This window comes from Barbus barbus (genome assembly GCF_936440315.1).
Source record: "Barbus barbus genome assembly, chromosome: 3".
Lineage (NCBI taxonomy): Eukaryota > Metazoa > Chordata > Actinopteri > Cypriniformes > Cyprinidae > Barbus > Barbus barbus.
The window spans coordinates 12611086-12635498 of record NC_136731.1 but is presented as its reverse complement, the minus strand read 5'-3'; the positions used below and the strand labels follow the sequence as shown (position 1 = coordinate 12635498).

General features: G+C 37.4%; 1 protein-coding gene across 1 annotated transcript in view; it reads left to right on the top strand.

Moving 5' to 3' along the window:
• LOC306846206 (cytohesin-3) overlaps positions 1 to 24413 on the top strand; it is a 48567-nt gene that overhangs the window by 337 nt on the left and 23817 nt on the right. Inside the window, exons 2-3 of the mRNA XM_079379371.1 lie at positions 22862 to 22944; positions 23334 to 23398. Of these exons, the coding sequence (XP_079235497.1) occupies positions 22862 to 22944; positions 23334 to 23398 (148 nt within the window). The remainder of the gene's footprint in view (positions 1 to 22861; positions 22945 to 23333; positions 23399 to 24413) is intronic.

Below are 24413 nucleotides of genomic sequence, written 5' to 3'. Positions count from 1 at the left end.
CGAAGAGCATTGCATTCATTATTTATGTAATTTATTTAGCTATAAAAAACATTAGCGTGATTCATTTTGTCTACTAACAAAAACACTGATATCTGTGCACACAGTTTTTATGCTTTTTTATTTTAAGGCCTAAAAAAGTATGTCTATGTCTTTCAGATATTAAGACAGTCATAACTTCTTTATATAATAAACGGCTCTGTAAAATATGTTTCATAACAGCAATGCTCCAAGACTCAGAAAATCTCATATAATCTTAATATAATCTACAATTTGTTTCATTCTCAGAAATTAACTGCAAATTTGATACTGGATCAGCATGTTAAGTACTGCTTTTTATTTCCAGTCAAATGAGAAACTTCAATGGCTGTAGGTGCAAAGATCAGACTGCATGGGATGACCTACATGCCAGTTTGCCAGTGTTTGTTAAGAGAGACTGTGAGCTGATATGTCTATTGATTTAATTTAGTCAACAAAATATTCCCCAAGCTCCTGCTTTTCAAGTAGGACACATATATCCTGCACTTTCATTTTTAACCACAGAGACACATAAAGCAGAGCTATATGGTTGAGTGATGCATTAATGGTGCATTAATCTACTCAAATTCGATCAGATTTTTAAAGACATCTGGTGACAAAATGGCGTATTTGAATTTTTTTTAGAGAAAATACTAGTGATAATAATAATAATTATTATTTAATTTTATTGAATCTTCTGTCTTCCGTAGAGCTGCTTTATAGCTGAATTTAATTTGTTTCATAATTGATGAATTTTGCATTATCGACACTGAAATGAATCAATATTGTACTGACTCGAGCTGAATAACGACACTACTGCCTTCAGTAGAGCTGCTTATAGCTGAATTGAACTTGATTTGATGAACATTTTACACAGTTATTGAACTGAACTGAAGCAACACCGAACTGAGGCTAAATAGTGACACTATTGTCTTTTTAGAGCTATAATTTACAGCAAAATTTCAGTTTGTCTCATATTTGACAAAGTCTGCATCATTGGTTTTGTTATTTTCCTGTTTATTACTGTGAAGCTGCTTTGATTCTGTATACAGTGCTATAAATAAAGTGACTTGTGGTGTGTGGCCAAGTATGGTGACCCATACTCAGAATTTGTGCTCTGCATTTAACCCATCCAAGTGTACACTCAGTAGTGAGCATACACCTGGAGCAGTGGGCAGCCAATGCTGCGGCGCCCGGGGAGCAGTTGGGGGTCGGTGCCTTGCTCAAGGGTCTCACCTCAGTCGTGGTATTGAGGGTGGAGAGAGTGTTGGTTATTCACTCCCCCCACCTACAATCCCTGCCGGACCTGAGACTCGAACCCACAACCTTTGGGTTACAAGTCCAACTCTCTATCCATTAGGCCACGACTGCCAATTCTTATTGACCAAACCAAGATAAAACAGCCCATCTCTGTAATATTTTGGTTTCTAGATATGGCTTGGATCTCTCCTGCCCATTTTACCACCTGCCAGGTGATCAGAAAAGCCTTAAAAAATGATAGCGAACCTCTCCCCGACAAGCTGCATGATTTTGAGTGTTTGGTTCTTTGCACGGTTCCCCATCATGAAGCTAATCCAAGGATATGAGTGCATGTGTAGTAATATTTCAAGAGATGGTCTTCTCACTGTGAAAAAAAAAATAATTAGCATATTCAAAGCATATGCTCCACATAATCCTTCGCCACAATGCTGTGGGTTCTCACTGAGGACTAGCTAACAGTCAGACTGTTGGTGTATTTTGACAGTGGTTTGGTGGTTCTGTCAGAGAAGCTGCTGTAGGCTCGTCTGAAGTGGAGCAGCAGGCAGACTGGATTAGACTCAGTAAGAGCTGCTCTGTTCCATGCTGCTTCTTCTGCTGCTACCACTGGGGTCCCTGCTGGGTAACAGTAATCAATGCTGGGTCCACTGTGAGAGATCCCACTCTGGGCCCGCCAATGAATTCGACTGGACTGAGAGGCAGCATCTTGTCACATGCACACTACTATGAATTATGATTGCTGAGAAGTAAGACTCATTTGAAAATAGCAATGAAAGAATGTTCATGAATCACCAACAAAATAGGGTCTCATTTTAATTCATTTTAAAATGTTATTAATTCCAATGATGCAAAGCTAAATTTACAGCATCATTACTCCAGTCTTCAGTGTCACATGATCCTTCAGAAATAATTCTAGTATGATTTAATATCAATATTGGAAACAGCTGTGCTGCTTTTTTTGGATCCTGAGATACTTTTTTGTTGTTGTTGTTGGTTTTATAGTATTCTTTGATGAATAAAAAGTTTAAAAGAACAGCATTTATTCAAAATAGAAATCTTTTGTAAAAAAAAAAAGACAAAGAAAGAAAGAAAGAAAGAAAAAGAAAGAAACATAAATACTTACAATTAGGGATTTGTGCATGTAATGCTTTAAAAAGTATGGTATAATTGGACATCAAAGTGTACATATTCTTGTGAACAGCCCTTTTAAAGAATTTAAACTTTTACACGCAGCGCCGCTCATCAGTATCAGTTCCAAAACAGTGGACCAATCAGAAGACCCTGGAGGCAGGGAAAGTGTTGTGAGTTTTGATTACAGCAGCAAGTTGGTATGACAACTGTTTTATTTGGCCCTGTCCCAAATGGCACACTTCTTGTGTACTTACGGTCTTGCGGACTTACAATGGACGCCGCATGCACGTGTCCGTTAAAGGGGTCCTATTATGCTCTTTTGCAAAGTATTGATTTTGTTTTGGGGGTGTACTAGAACATGCTCTCATGCTTGGTGGTTTGAAAATCACATTATTTTTCAAATAATTTACATTATTACAATACCTTTATCCCCAGCCTGGCACAAACGTCTTGATTAGTTTTGGGTTTGATGAAGGCCCGCCTTCTGATAAACGAAATGTGTTGTGATTGGTTAGCTGTCCCAGTGCGTTGTGATTGGCGAACAGCTTAGACGGGGTTTCAGTCCTGCCCCGCCCCTTGCCAAAGCAGCAAGTTCGTCAGTATTGCCATATCAGTTCAGACCTCGAGAATAGCAAGACTACTGCAAGACATTTTAAAGTGGTAATGTTTTTTGTCCACTCACAAACGCTGCTTTATCAGACATTATATGCAAGATGAAATGAAAATGACATCCAAAATTTTCTGAAAACAGTTGGTTTCCATCAGAAATACAGTGATATAAAAACACCTGCACTGGGTTTCGATTTTGAAACGTGCAGTGCTCAACCTAGAGTTCTCCCCACCAACCATTCGAATTTCCGTAGGCGGGATTTAAAATTTGTGATGTCACAAATACAGGAAAACAATTTTGTAGTCCAAATGAGCCATTCGTTGTAGTTCTTGAAAAGAGATTTTTTTAAAGGGGACGTAACACACACAGTTTCACCCAATCTCATGTTAATCTTGAGTACCTATAGAGTAGTACTGCATCCTTCATATTTCCAAAAAGTATTTTGTTGTATCATATTAATAAAAGAAAGATACAGCTTTACTATTCTCTCTGGAAAAAGCCGAGCTCCTGGAGGCGTGCCGTGTGGGTGGAGCTAAAGAGTGGCGAGCACTTGAGCGCCTATCGCCAACAAAACACAGACATTTAATATCGTTTCACTTACCGTCTGCAGTTCTGAATCATGACCGGGATCTTTTATAGCTGCTCCATCTTTCAGTATTAAACGATGTGCAAATTCAGCATCGAACTGGGTCTTGTTTATAAAACGTTCATCAACAAAACACTTGAGAAACTCCATTGCTGCCCCGGAAAAACAAACTATATCCACTGTTCACGTAACGGTGGGTTCTTTTGGGAAGCTGAACAAGGTTATCTTTCCCTCACAACCAAAAACAAACTTCTTTAGAGACATTCTTCCCGAGGGAGTCCCGTGCAGTGCTCTCGGTCCGGTCGATCTTCTGGGAGAAATGCCCATATAAGGAGTTCCACCATCATTTACGTCAGCAAGAACCACGATCGAAAAAAACTCTCCGAAACTTGTACGAACCCAGAAGTGAGATTTTTGGCACAGAAATTCTCTGTTATATGTCCAAATAGTTTTTTGAAACTTTGGCCATGCTTAGCATGAGAATCCAACTCTTTAACAGTTAAGACTGCAAGGCTGTAGGGTGTCCCATTCATTATTTTAGCTTTCCCTCTGCAGCAGACTTCTACCTGACAGTCAAAGCAACAATACATTACGAAAGTGTGGACTCAGAGGCAGACCATTAGGGTTTAGGGTGCGATTTGGGACAGGGCCTTTGACGGCATGGCGGTAAAAGCACACATCTCAAAAGCGCATCTCCAGACCCTCGAGTTCTGTGTTGCGCTTTATATATACAGTATATATATATATATATATATATATATATATAAAATCTATTCACTATTAATTGCAAAAGTTTGACATTAGTCGCTAAGATAATAAACAAAAATCCTCTAATAAACATGCATAGCATGCACAAATACTGAGCAAAATAATCTGTTTTAAAATAACTTTTCAAATTTTATCATAATATGGGACTTAATTTATCATATATTATAGGCTTAATTTAAAATAAAAAATAAAAAATCTCAAATTATTCAGTTATTAATCTGAAACTAAACTAAAAAAATTTGGACCGCATGGAATAAAAGTACTTTCAAAAACTGATTTGTGACAGTGGACAACCAAAACAGTGATAAAAAATGGCAATCGGGTTCAGAAACTAAGATATCTCCTGTCCTGATTAAATATATGTATGTATTAGGCTGAAATTCTCACAATTCTCACTTTTAACTATAGTATGCATATTATTAGCATTTTGGCTGTTTATTAGTACTCATAAAGCACATATTAATTCCTTATTCTGCATGACAGTATTTTAGATCCATTAATCCGACCACATACCTTAACTTAACAACTACCTTACTAACTATTCATTAAAATATTAGAAGAAGTTTATTGAGGAAAAAGTTGTAGTTAATAGTTTGTTATTAGTTAGAATTGGTCCCCAAACTAAAGTGTGATGAAAAAAAAAAAAATGCTAACAAACAATCTATTAATGAAACGACTCTTGACTCATCTGCTATCTTACATGATTATTTCTGCTGACATAGTCGCAAAGCATTGTGGCACTGGCTTCATTGTGAAGGATACATGCAATACTGCCTAAACAATTTGGCCAAAACAAAGTATCTTAGAATGCAGTCTTGGCAGCGCACTGCTTTCTGGAACAAAGCTGACTAAAATCCTCAGCTTTCTTTCTGCATATAATGCTAGTAAATGCAGCAAACAAGATGGCACATGGAAATAATTTGTATACCCTTCAAACTAACATCTAAAATATTAACCATTTAAAATGGCTTACCAATTTAACTAGGACCTCTCTGTTGTTTAAATGGGCCAAAGATTTAAAAAAAAAAAATGGCTAATTCCTCTAAATCTAAATTAGCTCATAGTACAGGGTTAAAATTTAAGAATGCAAAAATTAGAAACACATTTGCACAAACAATACAGCAGTTTCAGGAATTTAGGTTGGCGCATGGAAAACTGAAGACTCTTTCACCCCCTCATAAAGGAAACCAGACTGCAGCCGAGTCTCTGGAGTGTTGGAGTATGTGGCAAAATGCATTCCAGCAAAGGAGAGACACTCTTTGGAAGAGCAGTATTTTTCACTGATGCTGGAATGAGATGCGGGAGTAGAGGTGAAGGGGAATAGATTATGTAAGGGATCTCAAATTGTCTAAGCCAACGAGGGATCAGGAAAAGGTGTATCCAGTGGACTTGGACAACAGATTTCATTCTGTCTTTCCTCTAGCGTGGGCTACAACTCTCAGCATTTGTCTTCAGAAAGAGGTTATTGAACAGAGATTTGCTTGAGGAACAACATGTTCTTTGTCGTGAACCTTTGAGAGTTACAGTTTTATCATTTAATTGTCATGCACTACACAGCCATTGACATACATTCGTGGCCTAATGTTAGAGAGTTGGACTCGTAATCCAAAGGCTACGGGTTCGAGTCTCGGGCCGGGAGGGATTGTAGGTGGGGGGAGTGAATGTCCAGCGCTCTCTCCACCCTCAATACCACGACTGAGGTGCCCTTGAGCAAGGCACCGAACCCCCAACTGCTCCCCGGGCGCCGCATCATAAATGGCTGCCCACTGCTCCGGGTGTGTGTTCACGGTGTGTGTGTGTTCACTGCTGTGTGTGTGCACGTTGGATGGGTTAAATGCAGAGCACGAATTCCGAGTATGGGTCACCATACTTGGCAGTATGTCACTTCACTTCACTTACGTTTAGCAGTTCTGGCCTAAGTGACCTTCACTATTACTCATATATAAGATTAAAGCAATAATTCACCCAAAAATTTAAATTCCTTCATAATTTGCTCTCCCTTCATTTGTTCCAAACCTGTATTAATTTTTTTCATCTGTTGGACACAAAATAAGATATTTTAAACAATGTCGGTGACAGTTGACGGTAACCACAGACTTCCTTATTATATAGAAAGACTATGGAAGTCAAAGGCTACCATAAAATGGTTGGTTACCAACATTCTTCAAAATATCTTCTTTTGTGTCCGACAGCTGAAAGAAATTAATACAGGCTTTATATGCTGAATCAAGCCAAAATCCCATAGATTTACATTGAGAGAGGGACCTGGGTAAAAAAAAAGTCCCTTTCAAGGAAAGTCCATTCACTCGGCTGCCATATTTGCAACGCCTCCGGGCAACTCAAACAAGACCAAGTCCTATCTAAATGAATGGGGGAATCCTGAAATCTTGCTGAAATCGCGATTAAATTACATATTTCAAATTAACAACAAAATCTGAAATGAACTGCCCCATGAATGTTGTTTCTAATGCTCAAATAGCGTTTGAAAAGCTTATTTTGGCTACACCAGCCAAAGTGCATGCGTAGCTCCAATGCGCTTAAGACTGTGCATGCGCATCTGCTGGTCCAGCCCCAGGTTTCTATTGGAACCAGAGTTTCTAACTGCCGCTGCAGTGACACAATGACTTTACCAATCAACGATTGGCTCTTTCATTTAGATGTAAAATGTAGGGTCCCATTCATTGGTAGCCATATAAACATTCACAACGCTATCTAAATTATCTCCGGGTATCAAAATGATCTCTGAGTTTCCCAGTTGTAAATACGCTTAGGGAGGGCATTCATTTCTAATTTACGACTAGGAAACTCGATAATTCCGACAGCACGTGATATTTTTATTTATGATATATTATTTACGATCATTCTGATAGCACATGAAGGCTGCATTATTTCTTTGGCTGACAAGTAATAACCAACTATTAACCAATCAGAACACCCTAGCAACTGCATAGCAACGTATATCTTGGGCCAACAAGTTATAACCAATATCTAAGCACCAAGAACTGTCTTGCAACTTCATAGTAACAACAAGTATAAACATCTAGAAATCACTCAAAACCTTAGCAATGACGTTAACACACTGGCAACTGCATTGCAACATACTAAATACCAGTCGGATCTTCAACTGACAACATCCTAGCAACTGCAACTGTACACCATATTAAACCATGTTATCATCACTTCATAATTGTAGCATTGAGTTTTGTGGGGCAATGCCTCTGACAATTTCCTAAAAAAATCTAAAAAATCAAGTTACTAGAGGAATAACTGCAGGCTACTTTGTGTGATGAAGTTACATTCTGTTTGTCTGTATGCAAATGATGCTGGTTAATGGTTATAGTTAGTCAATAGTTCATTAAGAACCAGAATCCTTCTTGTGTCGAACATTTTCTGTGCAAATAAGTATGTGTCCATGTGCTGCTTTCCTGGGTTTATGGGGGATTTCTGTTGGCGATGCACATTTAAGAGGCTGCATCATTCAAAATTCATACTGTTTGACACACAGGTCCACAGAGATGGATGTGTGTGTGTGTGTGTGTGTTTGTGTGTGTGTGTGTGTGGTCAGTCACGTTTGGCCTATATATATGGGTCTTTTTATAGTACATTGTCGGTTTGATGATGTATGCAGAAAGAACAATCCTTCATCAGTGACTTTTTTGACAGCTCTACATGTTCTGCCAGAGATATACATACATGTATGTGTGCACATGTTGTCGTGTATCTGTTAAAAACTGAGAGGTCATATATGTATAGGTTATGTACTGTATAGGACTATCTAAAAATATGTTAGAGGTAATGATCATAGCCCAGTTCTTGCAGTCTTGTCCCACATACTGTGTATTTATTGTACGTTTACAGTAACTAGGAAAAAAAACTGCTGAACCTAACCTTACTCAGTATTTCCTTGTGTAACACTGTAAGTACACTGCAAGTGCACATACTGTAAAACCAGCCAGATTTTTGTTTAAATGAAATTCTCACTAATAACTAGTTGTTTGCATATGTTGAATGCATATATTAAATGCATTCAAATCAAAAATGTTATGTAACTTTAATGAATCAACCTAAATATATTAATTAGGTTACACGATCACAACTGAAGCATAAGATCACTGTTTATTCACATTTGAGTCATTTCAAACTCGCATTCCGCATGCATTGAAAACAAAAGGATTATGTCTTTTAATCATAGAGAGTTATAGTGACCACCAAAATGACAGAGAAATGACAAAGACAGAAAGAAATGATAATAAAACTAGTCTGCGTTAGTTGTGCACTATATCCCAAGCCCTCTGAAGCCACACAGTAGCTTTGTGTCAGGACGCAAATATACTGTAAGATGCCTCTGATAATCTTCCCCTCCAGTGAACTGAACTGAAGAAGCGGATCAGTGAATGGATTGTCTTACACAAATCGAAACTCAAAATGAGTTCAACACATTGACTGAAGCTATTCATTTGCAGCGATTCTTGAGTTAACAGCTCACTGGAGGTCTGGTCCTGCTTGCAACAAACCCTTAATCTAAGAAAACCCATATTAATCATCATAAACAAACTATTATTACAGGTTTTCTTAACTTGGGGGTTGCTTTACCTGGCTGCTGCCTTTCATGTTGGAATATAGCACATGGCTGGACTACTTTAATGGTGTGTTCACAGTGAAATCTCCACATCAGATATGTTCTGATTGGCTGTGCATATTGGTACATTTTTACAGCAATTTCATATTCAGTCTGGACAGACAAATTACCTTATGCTGCAATGTGTCTGGTTCTGATCTAATGTGAATGAGTTCAACAAGCCCAAACTAGCATCTCTGTGTATAATTCCCTGTGGACGTGTGGCAAACACAGGTTTGAGATCTTTTGTAAAGTGTAGCTGGTTAAATGTGTCACAGCTCATACTCCTGACAGCTGCTCTAGTGTGAGTAAGAGGCTCGTAAGCGTGAGTCAGTGCACGGACACAATTGAGCTTCACCTGTGTTATGTCAGCAGCAACACTTCACCACTGACCCTTCATTCATCACTTCATTACTGCCAACAGTCTGCTGTGGGTGGAAATCACTAATTAGCTTTGATTTGAATGGTTTGCTGTGTTGAGCTGTTTATTCCAGAGCTATACAAAAAAGGTGTCATGAAAGAAAACTTCTCTCTCATGCCATTTGAGAAATTAAAGATAATATTTTTGTTTATAACTTTATCTGCTCTGCTTACTGGTTAATCGCCGTAAGTCATAAATCATTGGCTTTCAAAAACGCATTTATGCTGTTGACATCTGAAGCAGAATGTGGAATTACAAACTAAGATTCCTTGATTTCTTAACAGACTAATAAATTTCCCCTTATTTCACAACCTCTTCCAGGTAGCTAAATGATTTCACATTTCTTTCCAAGCATTTTTATGAAATGAGTATTTAGGTTCACGTAAAGTTGTAAAGTTCACACTAGTGTACCCTGTAATAAATCACACATAAATTATAATAATACATGGCATTTCTCTTTCAAAACCCTATATATTCCAGATACGCTGAGGAAAAAAAAAACTGGTCACATTTTATTTTAAGGTCCAATTCTCGCCATTAACAAACAATTAACTACGACTTTTGCCTCAATAAACTTCTAATTTGCTGCTTTTTAATAGTTAGTATAGTAAGGTAGTTGTTAAGTTTAGGTTTGAGGATGGATTAGGGACATAGAATATGGTCATGCAGAATATATGCTTTAAAAGTACTAAGTACTTAATAATGGCATGCTAATAAACAACTAGTTAATAGTGAGAATTGGTGCCTACACTAACGTATTACCAAAAAGCTAAATCAAATAAATGTTAATGTAATAATAATATTAGATTTGCTATGTAAATGTAACATTAATTAGACGAGTTGTAAGTCATTGGGAGCCACACAGCAGCTGTTGTCCCGGAGCAGCCATTTGTATAACCCATCTCAGAGATCATTGAAATGTGCCTTCAATTATCTTCATTTAAACACCTCTTGACTGGCTCAGTTCTCTTCCTTTGAGTCTCCACAGCTGGACTTAAACTAACAACACCCTCTCCTATAGTTTATAATTAAACCCCAAAGAAAATTCCCAAGAAAATTCAGGCTGAAGGAATTTAGTTCACAAGGAATGAATAAAACACAAATGTCAGAGTAACTGAAGAATGTCTTATGGCGCAATAAAGAGCTGCCAGGACCGGACGCTCAGTCCTCGTCGCCCACGTTTCAACCATAATAACGTGACAGAGTGATTTTGTCTTTGCATTCCCCTCTCATACAACAGCGTACACCCCCTTCCTCACATCCAGATGTGGTATCTGGACCGATGGGGCCAATATAAACAGGCCTGTTAGGTGTCCAGCGGCCCAGTTTGTCTCATTCATGGCTCTCTATCAGACGGCTGGAATCAAGCTCTAAACTCATTTCCTGTCTGAGTCATCGCAGGCCTCAGGGCTTTCAGAAAGAAGGTCTCACGGTCTCATCTTGATGCCTCATGCCACACTGCACCTCCGATTTGCCTTGATAGACAAGGAGATTTTATATTTGATTGGATTCATTCCATAGAAGGAGATGAGAGATGAAATAATCTGGATTTAATGGTGTCACTCAGAAATATTATCATCATTCAAAGCCACTGTATTTAACAGATTAAAATTTCAGCCACAGCGAGGTTAGATGGTATCCATGCAGACAGGACCATGGTTCCTCTGACTTTAGTCTTGAGTAGGCAGGCATATTGACTTAAAATCTGGTCCTTATTGCAGGTTTTTTTTAGCCAAGAAGCACCTACTTAGACAGGAAAAGATTATCTGACACGTAAAGCAACCAACTACAGCTCATTATTTATTTGACAGGTACAGTGCTGGGTAGTAACTGATTATATGCTGGATTTTGTAATTAGATTCCAAAAACTTGTAAAGATTCCACTGGAGATGAGCGTAGTGAGAACCCAAATGCAGCTTTAATTAACTCCAAAAAGTGACCAAAAACAAAACAAAGACTTGACTTGAAGTGACTTGAAATAGAGTTGAGTTGAGTTGACTTGGCATGTCATGAACAGGCTTGGCATAAACAAAAACAAGAACTCACCAACAGAGGTACAGGGACAATACTCGACATCAGACAAGGGCAACAGGAGGGCTATAAATACTAAACAATGAGGGTCACATGACAAAACCTACCAATGAGAACCAAGACACATGACTAGGACAACCAATCAGAACATGACATTTTGAAAAAAGGAACCAATAGCAGGATCACATGAGGGCAAGGGAGCCACATGACTAGACAGGTCAGGAACCATGACTAAGACAAAATAAAAGACATGAAAACAATAAACATGAAACAAAACCCAAAACCAGCGTGACAAAACTGTACTTGTGATTGTATTACATTTTAAAATACTCGTAATCAGACTACAGTTACATTTTTATGGATTAAATGATTACATATTTCTTATATAAATATATAATTTTTTTAATTAATGTGATAAATTATGTCAAAAGTAATCTAAAAGTAATCAAAAAGTAATCCAGTTATGTATAATATAATATATTACATTACTGTTCGACATCTTCATTGCAGTGCAGTCATCCTCATTGAAATCAATGCAGTATTCTCTGGTGTAGCATAAACTCGATGGACTAAATCTGAAATCTTGTATACATTTCAATACAAAAGTGGAATAAACTGATAGATATATAGATTTCTTGCCACTAAAAAAATCTACAGTCTGGTACTTTGTTAACCTGACTTTAATTCCTTGTGTCCTGATCTTGCTTTAATTTTCCTTTCAGACAAGAGCTGGCAATTACAGCCAGCTCTTTATGCATCAGAAGGAGCGTGGAAGGAAAGACCAATGTTAAAATGGCTTTGATTTAGTTACGTAATTTGTATTTCTTCTAAGAGAAGTATTTGACACAATGTTGAGGGAAAATTTGTCAGCTAGTCCATCTCACTTCCAGCAGTTTCACAGTGAAGCGTCTGATGGCACACTTGCATAGTTATCTTCCTCATGCAAATCATGGTAGATGCTAGTAGGATGCAGATACCGAAGCTCACGGAGCCGGTGCTGATGGTTTATGCAGCTGTTCTGAGCTTAAACTTTACTCACATTATTAACTCAGATGCTGCAAGAGAGGACTAAACCAGCATGAGAAATCAGATGCAGGCAAACCATTAATTATATGAGAAACAGCACAGAGTCTCTAAATACTAATCTAATTTGTGAACGGAAGCATGACACAGGATGAGCTAAAAATAGGGTCATCAGGATATTTTCTCAGCTAAAGGAAAAGGAAGCTTTCTTTTTAAAATCATTTTCCAAATGGACTCAAGATGACAGCGTGAAATGCAGGCGATGAATAAGGCATTGTGAGGGTGCGAGGTTTCTTCTGGAGTGAGGTTTTATTGAGTTACGTGTGGAGTGGGTGAATTCAATCAACTCTGAGGTTTTGTTTGTGTTTCATTTTTAAATGTTGGAAGCACCTTAAGGAGATACGCACTGCAGATTTTCAAAGGTGCCTTCTGTTTCTGTGGAGTACTGTGAACAAAAACTACTTCATGGAATATTAATACAGAACAGAGATGCAGATTGTAAAAGGTTCGTGCCAGGAAAGGGTCAAAACTATATTTAAGGAGTTGTGTTTGCTAAGTCAAGCATCACTATCACAATTGCTTGTAGTTGGGGTTAGTGATTTAAACAAACTCCTAACCCTATGGCCCGGTTTCATAGACAGGGCTTAGCCTAAACCAGGATTAGGCCATAGTTCAATTAGTGCATTTTAAGACAAAACAAAGGCACTGACATATTTTAAGATCAGTCAGTGCAAGTTTCTTTCAGTTGAAACAGCTCAGATTTACATTTTAGTCTAGGACTAGGCTTAAGCCTTGTCTGTGAAACCGGGGGGATACGTACTTCTGCCGTCCCTCACCATTTGTGCTGCAGACGTGAATGATATTCCATTTTGTGTGGCTTGTTGTGCTATTACTTTTCTAAATACTCAGATTTATGGTTATTAGAGACTTGAGCCATATCAAGAGAACAGATTATTGCAGAGACTTTTGATTTTGGTGATTAATATCCATGTATGTTATAATGCCCTTTATAACAACTATGCTACGAAACCACACACAACACGTGTTTTGCACAGGTAAACAACATCTAGTTTTGAATTAAAGAAATAATAACATATCAAACTAATGTATCATTTCTCAATGCAGCTCTCAAAATATAAATCTCAGATCTGTATCCTCTTTTCTGAAATTTATGTTAAAATTTTCCTTCTGAAATACAACAAAAAAGAGTCACGATAACATGTTTTCTTTGTGTCAGATGGCTTTCCCAGACAAATGATCTTTGCAGATTCACATATGGCAGTAACAGAGGCTGGAGTATCATCACCAGAATGAACAAAACTCCAGATCTTTTCATCAGATTTACCAGATTTAGTGGTTAAGGCTTTTGGGCTTGTAAACGGTTGCTCGTTCTAGCCCCATAAGGGACTAGAAGCAAGCCCGTGAGCAAGTGACATTATGCATTTGATCAAGACACTAACACAAGCTAAACACTAAATCAACATACTTCTTATGTACCTGTCCTCATGCAAAAACACCATTCTGCTCCCCAGTTGCAACCCAGTGTAACTGAACTTGTTCAAAATGTAATAGTAAACACTATCGAATATCCCCCTTTTTCCATCTTGCTCAAAAACACAGACATAATACTTACATAATAATATTACAACATTGTTGCTCTCCCTATTAAGTCTCATGCAAAGCATGCCGGAAATTACAGTTTCTGTTATATCATCATACCTGAATAATTTTCAAGTAAACATTTTAGAGAATTACATAGCAAAGAAATAAAGTTTAGAAGAGAAACACAATTTTGTTGTGTAGATCACAAAGAACAGGATTTAGTAAATCAGACAAACACTTTATTTTTAAGAACCAATTCTCACTATTATGTTGTTGCTTATTAGCATGCCTATTGGCTGATTATTAGTACTTATGAAGCACATATTAATGTCTTATTCTGTATGACCAAATTTCAGTTCCCTTAATCCGACCCCATACCTAAACTTAACAACTACCTTACTAACTATTAATAAGCAGCAAATTATTGAGGGAAGACACTTAATTAACAGTGAATATGTGTTCTCTGTTCTAAAGTGTTACAATTATAATCAATGTTTTCTTTAGACACAAGCCAAAATGTTACTGAGTGTATAGGTCAGTATAATGTCAATATAATTTAGTTTTTACACATTTATTTGACTATAAACAAACGCTAAATTAGTTATAATATAGTAGAATTTTCATTGAGCATGCAACTAAAAACATTTTGTTTGTCAATATTTAGTTTACTATAAACAAAGATGACTTTGAAAAACCTTAAGGTCACTTTATTTTAATGTCCAGTTCTCACTGTTACCAAACCATTAACTACGACTTTTGCCTCAAAAAACTCCTAATTTGCTGCTTATTAATAGTTAGTAAGGTAGTTGTTAAGTTTAGGTATTGGGTATGTAGAATATGTACTTTATAATTACTAATAAACAGCCAATATGTTAATAATAGGCATACCAATAAGCAACTAGTTAATAGTGAGAATTGGTCCCTAAACTAAAGTGTTCCCAAAAATGTTTTTAAACAAATTGTTAATTTTATCTTATGTTATTTATTTATTTTTATAGAGACCATTATTTACTTTTAGACAAACAGAAAAAATAATGCATTTTAAATAAATGACATGGCAATTTCACAGTTATTATTCTTGTTTCCTTGTTTGTAGTGAGTTCATGGTGCAGTCCTGGAAACAAACTTCACTTGCCCTTGTTGTGTGACTGTAAATAAAGTTTGTGACTCATCATTGAATCCAGCTCAGATTCAGGTGCCACTCCCAATTGAGTGCAAACAGTCCCATTGTGTCAAGTTATATTGACGATATCAAACAGTAGCGAACAATTGTTTGAGTATGAGCAAAGAAAGTAATAAGTTCACATCACACTTGACAATAACAAACATAATTTCAGCTACAGTGACTACATACATTACAATAACAGAAAACATTCCCAAGTTTTGCTTCCCCCTGAAAAACTTGACCATATTATGCTATAGTTATCAGCGTGTTTTTTTTTAACATTTTGCTATGTGTTTGTTAGGGTGTTGTGGGAGGCTGCCAGAGTGTATTGCTGTATTGCTACAGTTTCTGTATAGTGTGCTGAACGATTTTAGCATTTACTGTGTGATTGCTGGGAGATTCTAGGTGGTTGCTTGGCTGTTATACAGTAGACGGTTATTAGGATATTGCTAGGGGTGCTAAAAATTGATTCTTCCTTAAACAGCAGTAAATCTTAATACAAAGCAGATTGTCTTAAAACTTAATAACCATGTACTGTCTCCATTTACTGCCTCATGCAACATTTTAACAAACTCAGCTCACGCTTCCTGATGCAACTTGACCTTGGTGAATATATGGTGAGTTTTACCGTCAAGCTGAACACTCATGATGATTGAATGAACAGAGGTGGCTGAACTGGTTTTACCTGAACAGTTGGTCTGTATAAGAATGCAAACTATGTGTATAGTGTGTTTTGAGAGCAGCGTGTGTGGAATAAACGCAGTCTAGCTGACACATCGTGCCTGTGAGTACTTCAGTTTCCCCGGGGAAATCATTCTTCTGACAGTTTCCAATGTGGTCCGTTTTGAGGAATGACTACTATGCTGCATAAAGAACAACAGATATGGGAAGAGAGTGATGGTATGTATCACATATATTGTGAGATTTAAGATGGAAGACGTTGTGCTGTGTACTTACGGAGACACAGAACTATGTTTTTTTTGTGGAAATGTGAGGTGTAATTGGGTTACAGCATGATAAGGCAGGTCTGTGTTTGTGTGGTTACTATTGTTACGTGCTGTAAGTCGTCTAATCTGCATGGCAGACGGGCAGAGACATCCTCTCTATTGTTCCGAGGCAGTCCTGGACAATATCAGGATGTCTATCCAAGACTTTTCTTCATTAGATGTTCCCAGTCTCCCCAAAGGATTTAGAGCTTGTGATCTGAACATTTCTGTGTGTTGTCAGCACATAAAAAAAGATACACTGTACCATGCATCCTGATAATAGGACTGAAATGTAACATATAAAGATTAAAAAGCAGTGGTTCTAAAATTGATCCCTGAGGAACCCCACATGATAATTTGAAGTGTATTTGTCGTATACCAGCAGAAGCAACTATAAGTAAACCTTTGGTATGTTGATTCTCTAAAACTTGTAAACACTAGCAGTTTCCATCCAAAGATTTGAATTAAACTTGCACGCAAATCTGGAATATTGCATAAAACATTTGCGAATAAAGCACTGTCTCCATCCAACGAGTCAAAGAGAAAAAAATTGTCGCTTCCTGGTAAACCGGCACTAAATATCACAAAGAAAACTAGGAGAAGCCACTGAATATAATAGTTTTCATATATGATAAATTACTTGTGCCTCAGAGCGAGCAGACGAAACACTGTAAATGCAGACGAAACACAATAAATGCAGTCATTGCTTTCGGAGGTGGATGCCAGCTGTTTGGGAACGCAGTCGTGTAAGACAATTATACAGAAATACTTTGAAAACAGACTTTGCTCAGGCATTTCAGAATGAGCAAAACAACATATAGATGCTGGGAACGAGATCGGTCCGCTGCTAGTCGAGTTATCCCATCTCATAGCGCAAAGTCACATGACTTTTTCAATGCGCATGGACGAATTTATTCAGTAAATGTGTTTCCATCGTAGTTTAACAATATAAAAATAGAAATATAATACATTTTAAATTTTAATTAAAACAATAAGTAAACAATAAATAAACAATAATATCCTGGCCAGAGGAGAACTGGCCCCCCGACTGAGCCTGGTTTCTCCCAAGGTTTTTTTCTCTATTCTGTCTCAGAGGGAGTTTTGGTTCCTTGCCACTCTCGCCTCTGGCTTGCTCAGTTGGGGACACTTAATTTCTAGCGATTATAGTCGATTTGATTTCACAGATACTATTTAAACTAAATTGAGCTAGACAATGACATCACTGAATTCAATAATGAAATGCCTTTAACTGAAAATTGAGTGTTTAATCTTATTATTATACATCACTGACACTCTATCCTCCAATTTGATACTGTTAAGTGCTTTGACACAATCTGTATTGTTAAAAGCACTATATAAATAAAGGTGACTTGACTTGACAAGAAAATATCCCTCACACCATTACACCACCACCAGCAGCCTGAACCGTTGAGACAAGGCAGGATGGATCCATGCTTTCATGTTCTTTACGCCAAATTCTGACCCTACCATCTGAATTTCGCAGCAGAAATCGAGACTCATCAGACCAGGCAACGTTTTTCCAGTCTTCTATTGTCCAATTTTGGTGAGCCTGTGCGAATTGTAGCCTCCGTTTCCTGTTCTTAGCTGACAGGAGCGGCACCCGATGTGGTCTTCTGCTGCTGTAGCCCATCTGCTTCAGGGTTTGACGTGTTGTGCGCTCAGAGATGGTATTCTGCATACCTTGGTTGTAACGAGTGTTTATTTGAGTTACTGTTGCCTTTCTATCATTTCTAACCAGTCTGCCCATTCTCCTCTGACCTCTGATATCAACAAGGCATTTTCGTCCACACAACTGCTGCTCACTGGATATTTTCTCTTTTTCGGACCATTCTCTGTAAACCCTAGAGATGGTTGTGCGTGAAAATCCCAGTAGATCAGCAGTCTTGGAAATACTCAGACCAGTCCGTCTGGCACCAACAACTATTCTACGTTCAAAGTCACTTAAATCCCCTTTCTTCCCCATTCTGATGCTCGGTTTAAACTTCAGCAAGTCGTCTTCACCACATCTAGATGCCTAAATCCATTGAGTTGCTGCCATGTGATTGGCTGATTAGCAATTTGTGTTACCAAGCAATTGAACAGGTGTACCTAATAAAGTGGCCGGTGAGTGTATATATACCTATATTGTATATTGTATTGTATATTGAGTGTATACAGTATATTATTATTATCATTATTAACATTTTTTTTTTTTTGTGAGTGTGCTGTATGCGGATCAGGTTGGTTATACTATATATCCAACTTTTAAAATATTGTTGGGCAATAATATAGCCAAGCAGTTGACACTAAAGTTCCTTACACACTGTGACTCTGAAATTTTCGTATATGTTTTTTCTTTTTTTTTTTCATATTTGTCATCCTTTCCTATCAAAATGCTTGTTACGGATGCGAAAGCACAGAAAATCGAACCTGATCCGAATTTTTTATGATGCACGGAAGTTTCGGAGGCAGTGTGTAAACATGATTAACACAATGTGAGGTCGTATTTATTTTTTAACTTGTGAAAATTTCAGATGAAAATTTCAGACTCAGTGTACAATAAATCTCTTCATTTTCAGACATTAAACCATCAGGATTTTATTTATAAAACTACAGGGAATTATTATAGTTTCTCTTTTGCTGGCAACAGGTTTATAAACATTTCTTATAACAAATTTGGTGAAATGTGGTGCACATTGCATTTTCAATTGTACTTTATAAGCGACCCAAAATCAAAGGAAGAGGAGCAGCTTTTACTGCAAACTTAACTGCTCTGAGACACTGTTCACCATAACGGCATATTGAATTTATTTCAGTTTATTTGGTTGTTAGAATGCCTGCCAGGCAAAACCACAAGTCAATCACATAGAAAATTATTTGAGGTTCCACTCATATCGGTAGCACAAAGAGTGCAGGCTGAGTTTCATGCAAATTTTTAATAATTAGTGTTAGGAGTTAGTTGAAATGCACTAATAAGTGCAGGTTTTAATGATACACTGGCTGTATTGTGCTTGAGCTGACATATATAATGGTATTTAAATTCACACACTTGACACGCCAACGTCACAATAAAGAAAGCATATGTTTGGCACGCAAGTTTCCTTTTCCCCTTGTTGGGTTATAGGTCATGTTTAATGCATTAGAGCCACAGTGATATCAAATTACCCTGTGCTTCCTGTGTGTGTGCGCTCACTAGCACACAGTGGGGGTTTGTCACCGAGTCCAAAAGGCCAACAATCGAAGACATTTGCCTCTTTTATTCCAGCATGGGAATTCTCTCAGATGATGTAGGATTTCTGTGCTGTAGACGTAGGTTTGCCTGTGGGGGATCACTCAATAAATGCTGCTTTATGCATGCAGTCAAAGAGAACCCAGAAACCATTGTGTGCAGCCAGGACATGGTTAGTGTCATCATTTTTGTCTTTATGGAAAACATTCATTGTTTCCATGAACCCTTGTTTTTCGAGTTCACCGTAGCTGCAGTCACCCCACTATAGACCATCAGAAAGCTTTGAACTAATGTTCAGTATCTTTTCATGTTTTTTGGCCTAGAAAGGGTTTTAGCAATTAACAACTGAATTTGAAGTGAAAATGGGAGATGAAATTCAAAGCAGCTTAGTGGAGTGATGCAGATGGGATTTCTCGTCCCAAGCAATGGATACAGGAAACTGGCAAAGAGCAGACGAGCGCTACAATCTGCTCCAGCAGAAATACTGAAGTGACCTACTTCCTCTGGCTGCTGAATGAATCTCAACCATCTTCACACAGATTCTGAGGAGCCTGATGGTGGAGTCAAACACTGCTGGTCGCTTTCACACATTTTCTGTTTTAATACTTTTTGTCCAAATTATGTTCTTTAGATTTAACCACTATTTCGTTGTGTCATATTCATTCATTTTAGTCTGTTGCCAGACGTGAACGACATATAATTGAAGACATATAAAAGACATATAAAAGAGTTTCTTTTTCATGTATTAGAGACTGCTATTAATTGTCAGTGTTTCAGAGACTTGTTGATTTTATCTGTGCTTTCATTTCAATGCAAATCTAGTGGATATCTCTGATTAATTTCACATGCATTTGAGCAATGTTGGGGGTAATACATTACAAGTAACGCAAGTTACATAATCAGATTACTTTTTTCAAGTGACTAATAAAGTAGTGCATTACTTTTAAATAAAAAAAAAAGTTACGTTTTTCAAGCATGTAATGCAAGTTAATTTGTTTTCCCATTTAATCACTGACAGCTCTCCTGTCCCATGTTGAGAAAAAATATAACTTTTGGGTTTTTTGTTATTAAATATTAATAAGCCCAGCTAAGGGGACAAAAAGTAACACAAAAGTAACGTAATGCATTACTTTCCATAAAAAGTAACTAACACAATTAGTTACTTTTTAATGGAGTAGCACAATAATGTAATGAGTAAGGTAACACTTTAGAATAGGGAACACTTATTCACTACTGACTACAACTTTCCCTCAATAAATTCCTAATTTACTGCTTATTAATAGTTAGTAAGGTAGTTGTTAAGTTTAGGTATTGGGTAGGATTAGGGATGTAGAATAAGCTCATGTAGAATAAGGCATTAATATGTGATTAATTTGTACTAATAAATGGCTAATATTCTAGTAATATGCATGCTAATAAGCAACTAGTTAAGAAACCCTAAAATAAAGTGTTACCAAAAGTAACTTTCCCCAATACTGCATTTCTGAAAACTTTCTTAACTGAATCTGGGCCCCCTTTTTAAAACATACTTTTTTTTATCAGAAATTTTGTTGACTAGATTAACTATGAACACAGCTCCATTGGAAAGACCGGTTTACTTGTTTAATGTGGTTTATTTATAGTATCCAAAAATCCCTGTGAAAGCATTTGAAAGGGAGACATGGTCTGTTTGCTGCTAATTACAGAAATATACGGAAGTCATCACTGACATACACAATGAAGATATTTTACCAGATGCACGGTATTCAAGTTTAAGGTTCATGGCTGTTGTTATTTCTAACTCACAGTTTTGGCAGCACACCCATAGACCATTCATGGAATACTTGATGTATTTTAAATGCTTAAATGGCAAGATGTTGCTAAAATTGCAACCACCAATTTGATTGGCTTGTACTATAACATTTCCTGATCACCTACTTCCACCATGATTCTGTAGTGAAATCCAACGGACACTTTATTACGGTTGTGAATGACATAAGTGACATGAAAATGCCAATACAGAACATACTTTTTAACAATCACAAAGTAGGTTCACATGTAACACCTCTGACAGTATATGATATTGGACGCAGGTAAAGTCAGATACAGGTGGCTTCAATGAATGCTTCTGAACTAGTCATTGGGTTTTATGTGGTTCTTGACTTCACATCTTTTAAAACAAATGGGAATATACAAGTGTTCTCAATGTTATAAAACTGTATCTGTTGTTGGTCGCTCTACATGTCTAAGTGGGATGTTTTTGCCAGGGGTGTAACAACTATTTATATTTATATTTCTCCCCCATTTTAGTTTTTCCAACTAACTCTCCCACTTTCTGAGAAACAATCATATCATAAAAGTTTTGATTTGCCTGGTAGTGTTCACATAGTGTGAAAAGAAATACAAATACAACACAGAACAACTACTTAAAGACCTCTTTGTCAATGGAAACAGCTGCAGTGGGATAAAAGAATCAAAGAATCAAATCAAATCCTCTTTCAAAGAAAGTCTGTTAACTCGGCAGCCAGTCTCCAGACTGCTATTTTGGGCATCCAAGACCAAATACTATCTGCTTGAATGGGGAAATCCTGATAAATTAAATTACATATTTCAAATAAACATTTGTTATGCTCAAATAACAATAAAAAAAGTATATTTTAAGCTGAATGCACATGTGCAGTACCAAATGTGCATCTCAGGACACTGACTGTTCTTATGGCAGCCAAAGCTTCTAACAGCAATTGCAGTGACTTTACCAACTGGCGATTGGCTCTTTTGTTTAGAATGTGAGAATTATTCCACCATATTGCGTGTTGAGTTTTTCTCCCATTCATAAGTAATGGGAATTTTTGTATATCGAAAGTATTTGAAAGAATGCAGAAGCTGTTGACAAATCACCAAAGACTGTTACAGTTTTCATTAAAACCAATACAATTCCCATTATAATCAGTAAAACCATTACAAATTCTGTGATGGTTTCTATTGTTTGATTCACGTTTCTGCCAAGTTTAGATCCAAACGTGATCAAACTCACCTACCTGTAACTTTCTAGTAATCCTCCCGAAGACCTGGATTAGCTGGTTCAGGTGTGTTTGATTACTGTTGGAGCTAAACTCTGCAGGGACCTCGAAGGAACCTGCTTGAGATTGTGCCTCCCCTCACTTTTCAGATTGTTCATACGACCCTAGCTCTTTTTATGGCTATACTCATCAGAAGTCTGAGAAGAATATTTATGGAGGATCTCTCATTTTATGGCAAAGAATGTCTCAATTCACATAGAGTCCGTAGATACTATGACTGGAGTTTGAATGCTGAGGGAAACATCTGACCCACATTATTGCTGATTTGAATATGTTATGCTCTTCTGCTCTTCAATGTTAAAATGACCAGTGCTCAAATAAACACGTTTACAGGTGTCCTACCCTTGTGTTTTGTTACAGTCCCTGAAGATCTGTCCTTAGAGGAGAGAGACGAGCTGTCCAACATACGACGCAGGAAAAAAGAACTGCTGGATGATATTGAGGTGAGAATGTAGTCGAAAGAAAAAGATTTATAACTAATAATAGTTCATTTTATATTAGATAAAGTAATTATTAAATGAATTGTATTATCCTTTGCTTTTCGTAATTACTCTATAGTGAGCTGGCATTGCGTTCTGAAAATAACCTTTATTTTTCTTTATTGAATACAACATAAAAAGCACCTTGTTTGGTCTTCTCTGGTTAAATAGCTTTAGAACATTGTAAAATGCATTTGGCAGACAGTTTCATCCAAAGAAACTTACATTGTATTCAAGTTCCACATTTTTTGTGGGAACCCATGACCTTGGTGTTGTTAGTAGAATGGTGCATTATTTGGGTTATAGGAGTGTCGTATAGAGTTTACTGTTTGATGTGAGTCTTTGTTTTACAGCGGCTGAAGTTTGAGATCGCTGAAGTGATGACGGAAATCGAGCAGCTCACGTGTGTGGGCGAGAGGTGAGATTGAAATGTTTCCTTTTCATTACAGTCCAACTGAAGCTCATTTATATTTGCACCTGTCTCTCTTTTGTCTGAGTGTCCTCACTGATCTGTCCTCTTCTAAACATTTATTAAGCGCTCTATTCATAATGTGTCGTCTGGTTGAAAGGTCATCACCGCTCACACACCTGAGGAGAGGATATGTGTGCTGTGTGTGCTTATGTGTTTTATTGTGCTTACAGGAATATGGATTGACTCAGTGTTGAATATCCATCATTCAATAACTCAAAATGTTTAGAGTTTAGTTTTTAGTGTAAGGCATCATAAGGGATAATTTGTGTTGTTGATTGTATGAGATCAAATGTGATAATAGGTGATGAGTACATTTAAACACATGTTTATGCCTGTGACAAGGGCAACATAATTGTCACTGCTGGGGAAGCGGCACTGGCACACACACACACATACCTCATTCACTCTCCACTTTCATCCCTTCCTGCTGTTTCTGTTGTCGGAGAAGCGGGTGCACACGCGATCCGACGACACATGGACAGGTTGAACATTTCCCCCCCCCCTTTCCATCAGTTTATGCATTTCTGGGCATGTCACGCATACACACGGCATTATGTATGAGGTTTCGTCTTTGTTATGTGTTTGTTTGCGTCAGTGTATGTTAGTCCGGCCAAACAGAGCGAACGGGCGGCGAGCAGTTATGACGTCACTGACTGTGCCGCGCCGGCGCACAGCAGGCGGAGTTGGGCGAAACCACTGTTTGGCATTAGTAGGGGGTTTTGTGTATGTCGATATGTCGAAATTAAGGGTTAACTGGATTAATTGATGAAGATTATTTTTATTTATGAATTACACGTGGAGAGTATGAGTTGTTGTTGAATGATGGGCATAATTATGGAAAGTATATGAAGTACTTGGGTTTTAAACTATAATATTTACCTGTCAATGGAATGATCCTAGAATGGGGAGGAGCCTGTCTTATAAAAGGGGGACTGGAGTTAAAGAGGGGACTTGTTTTACC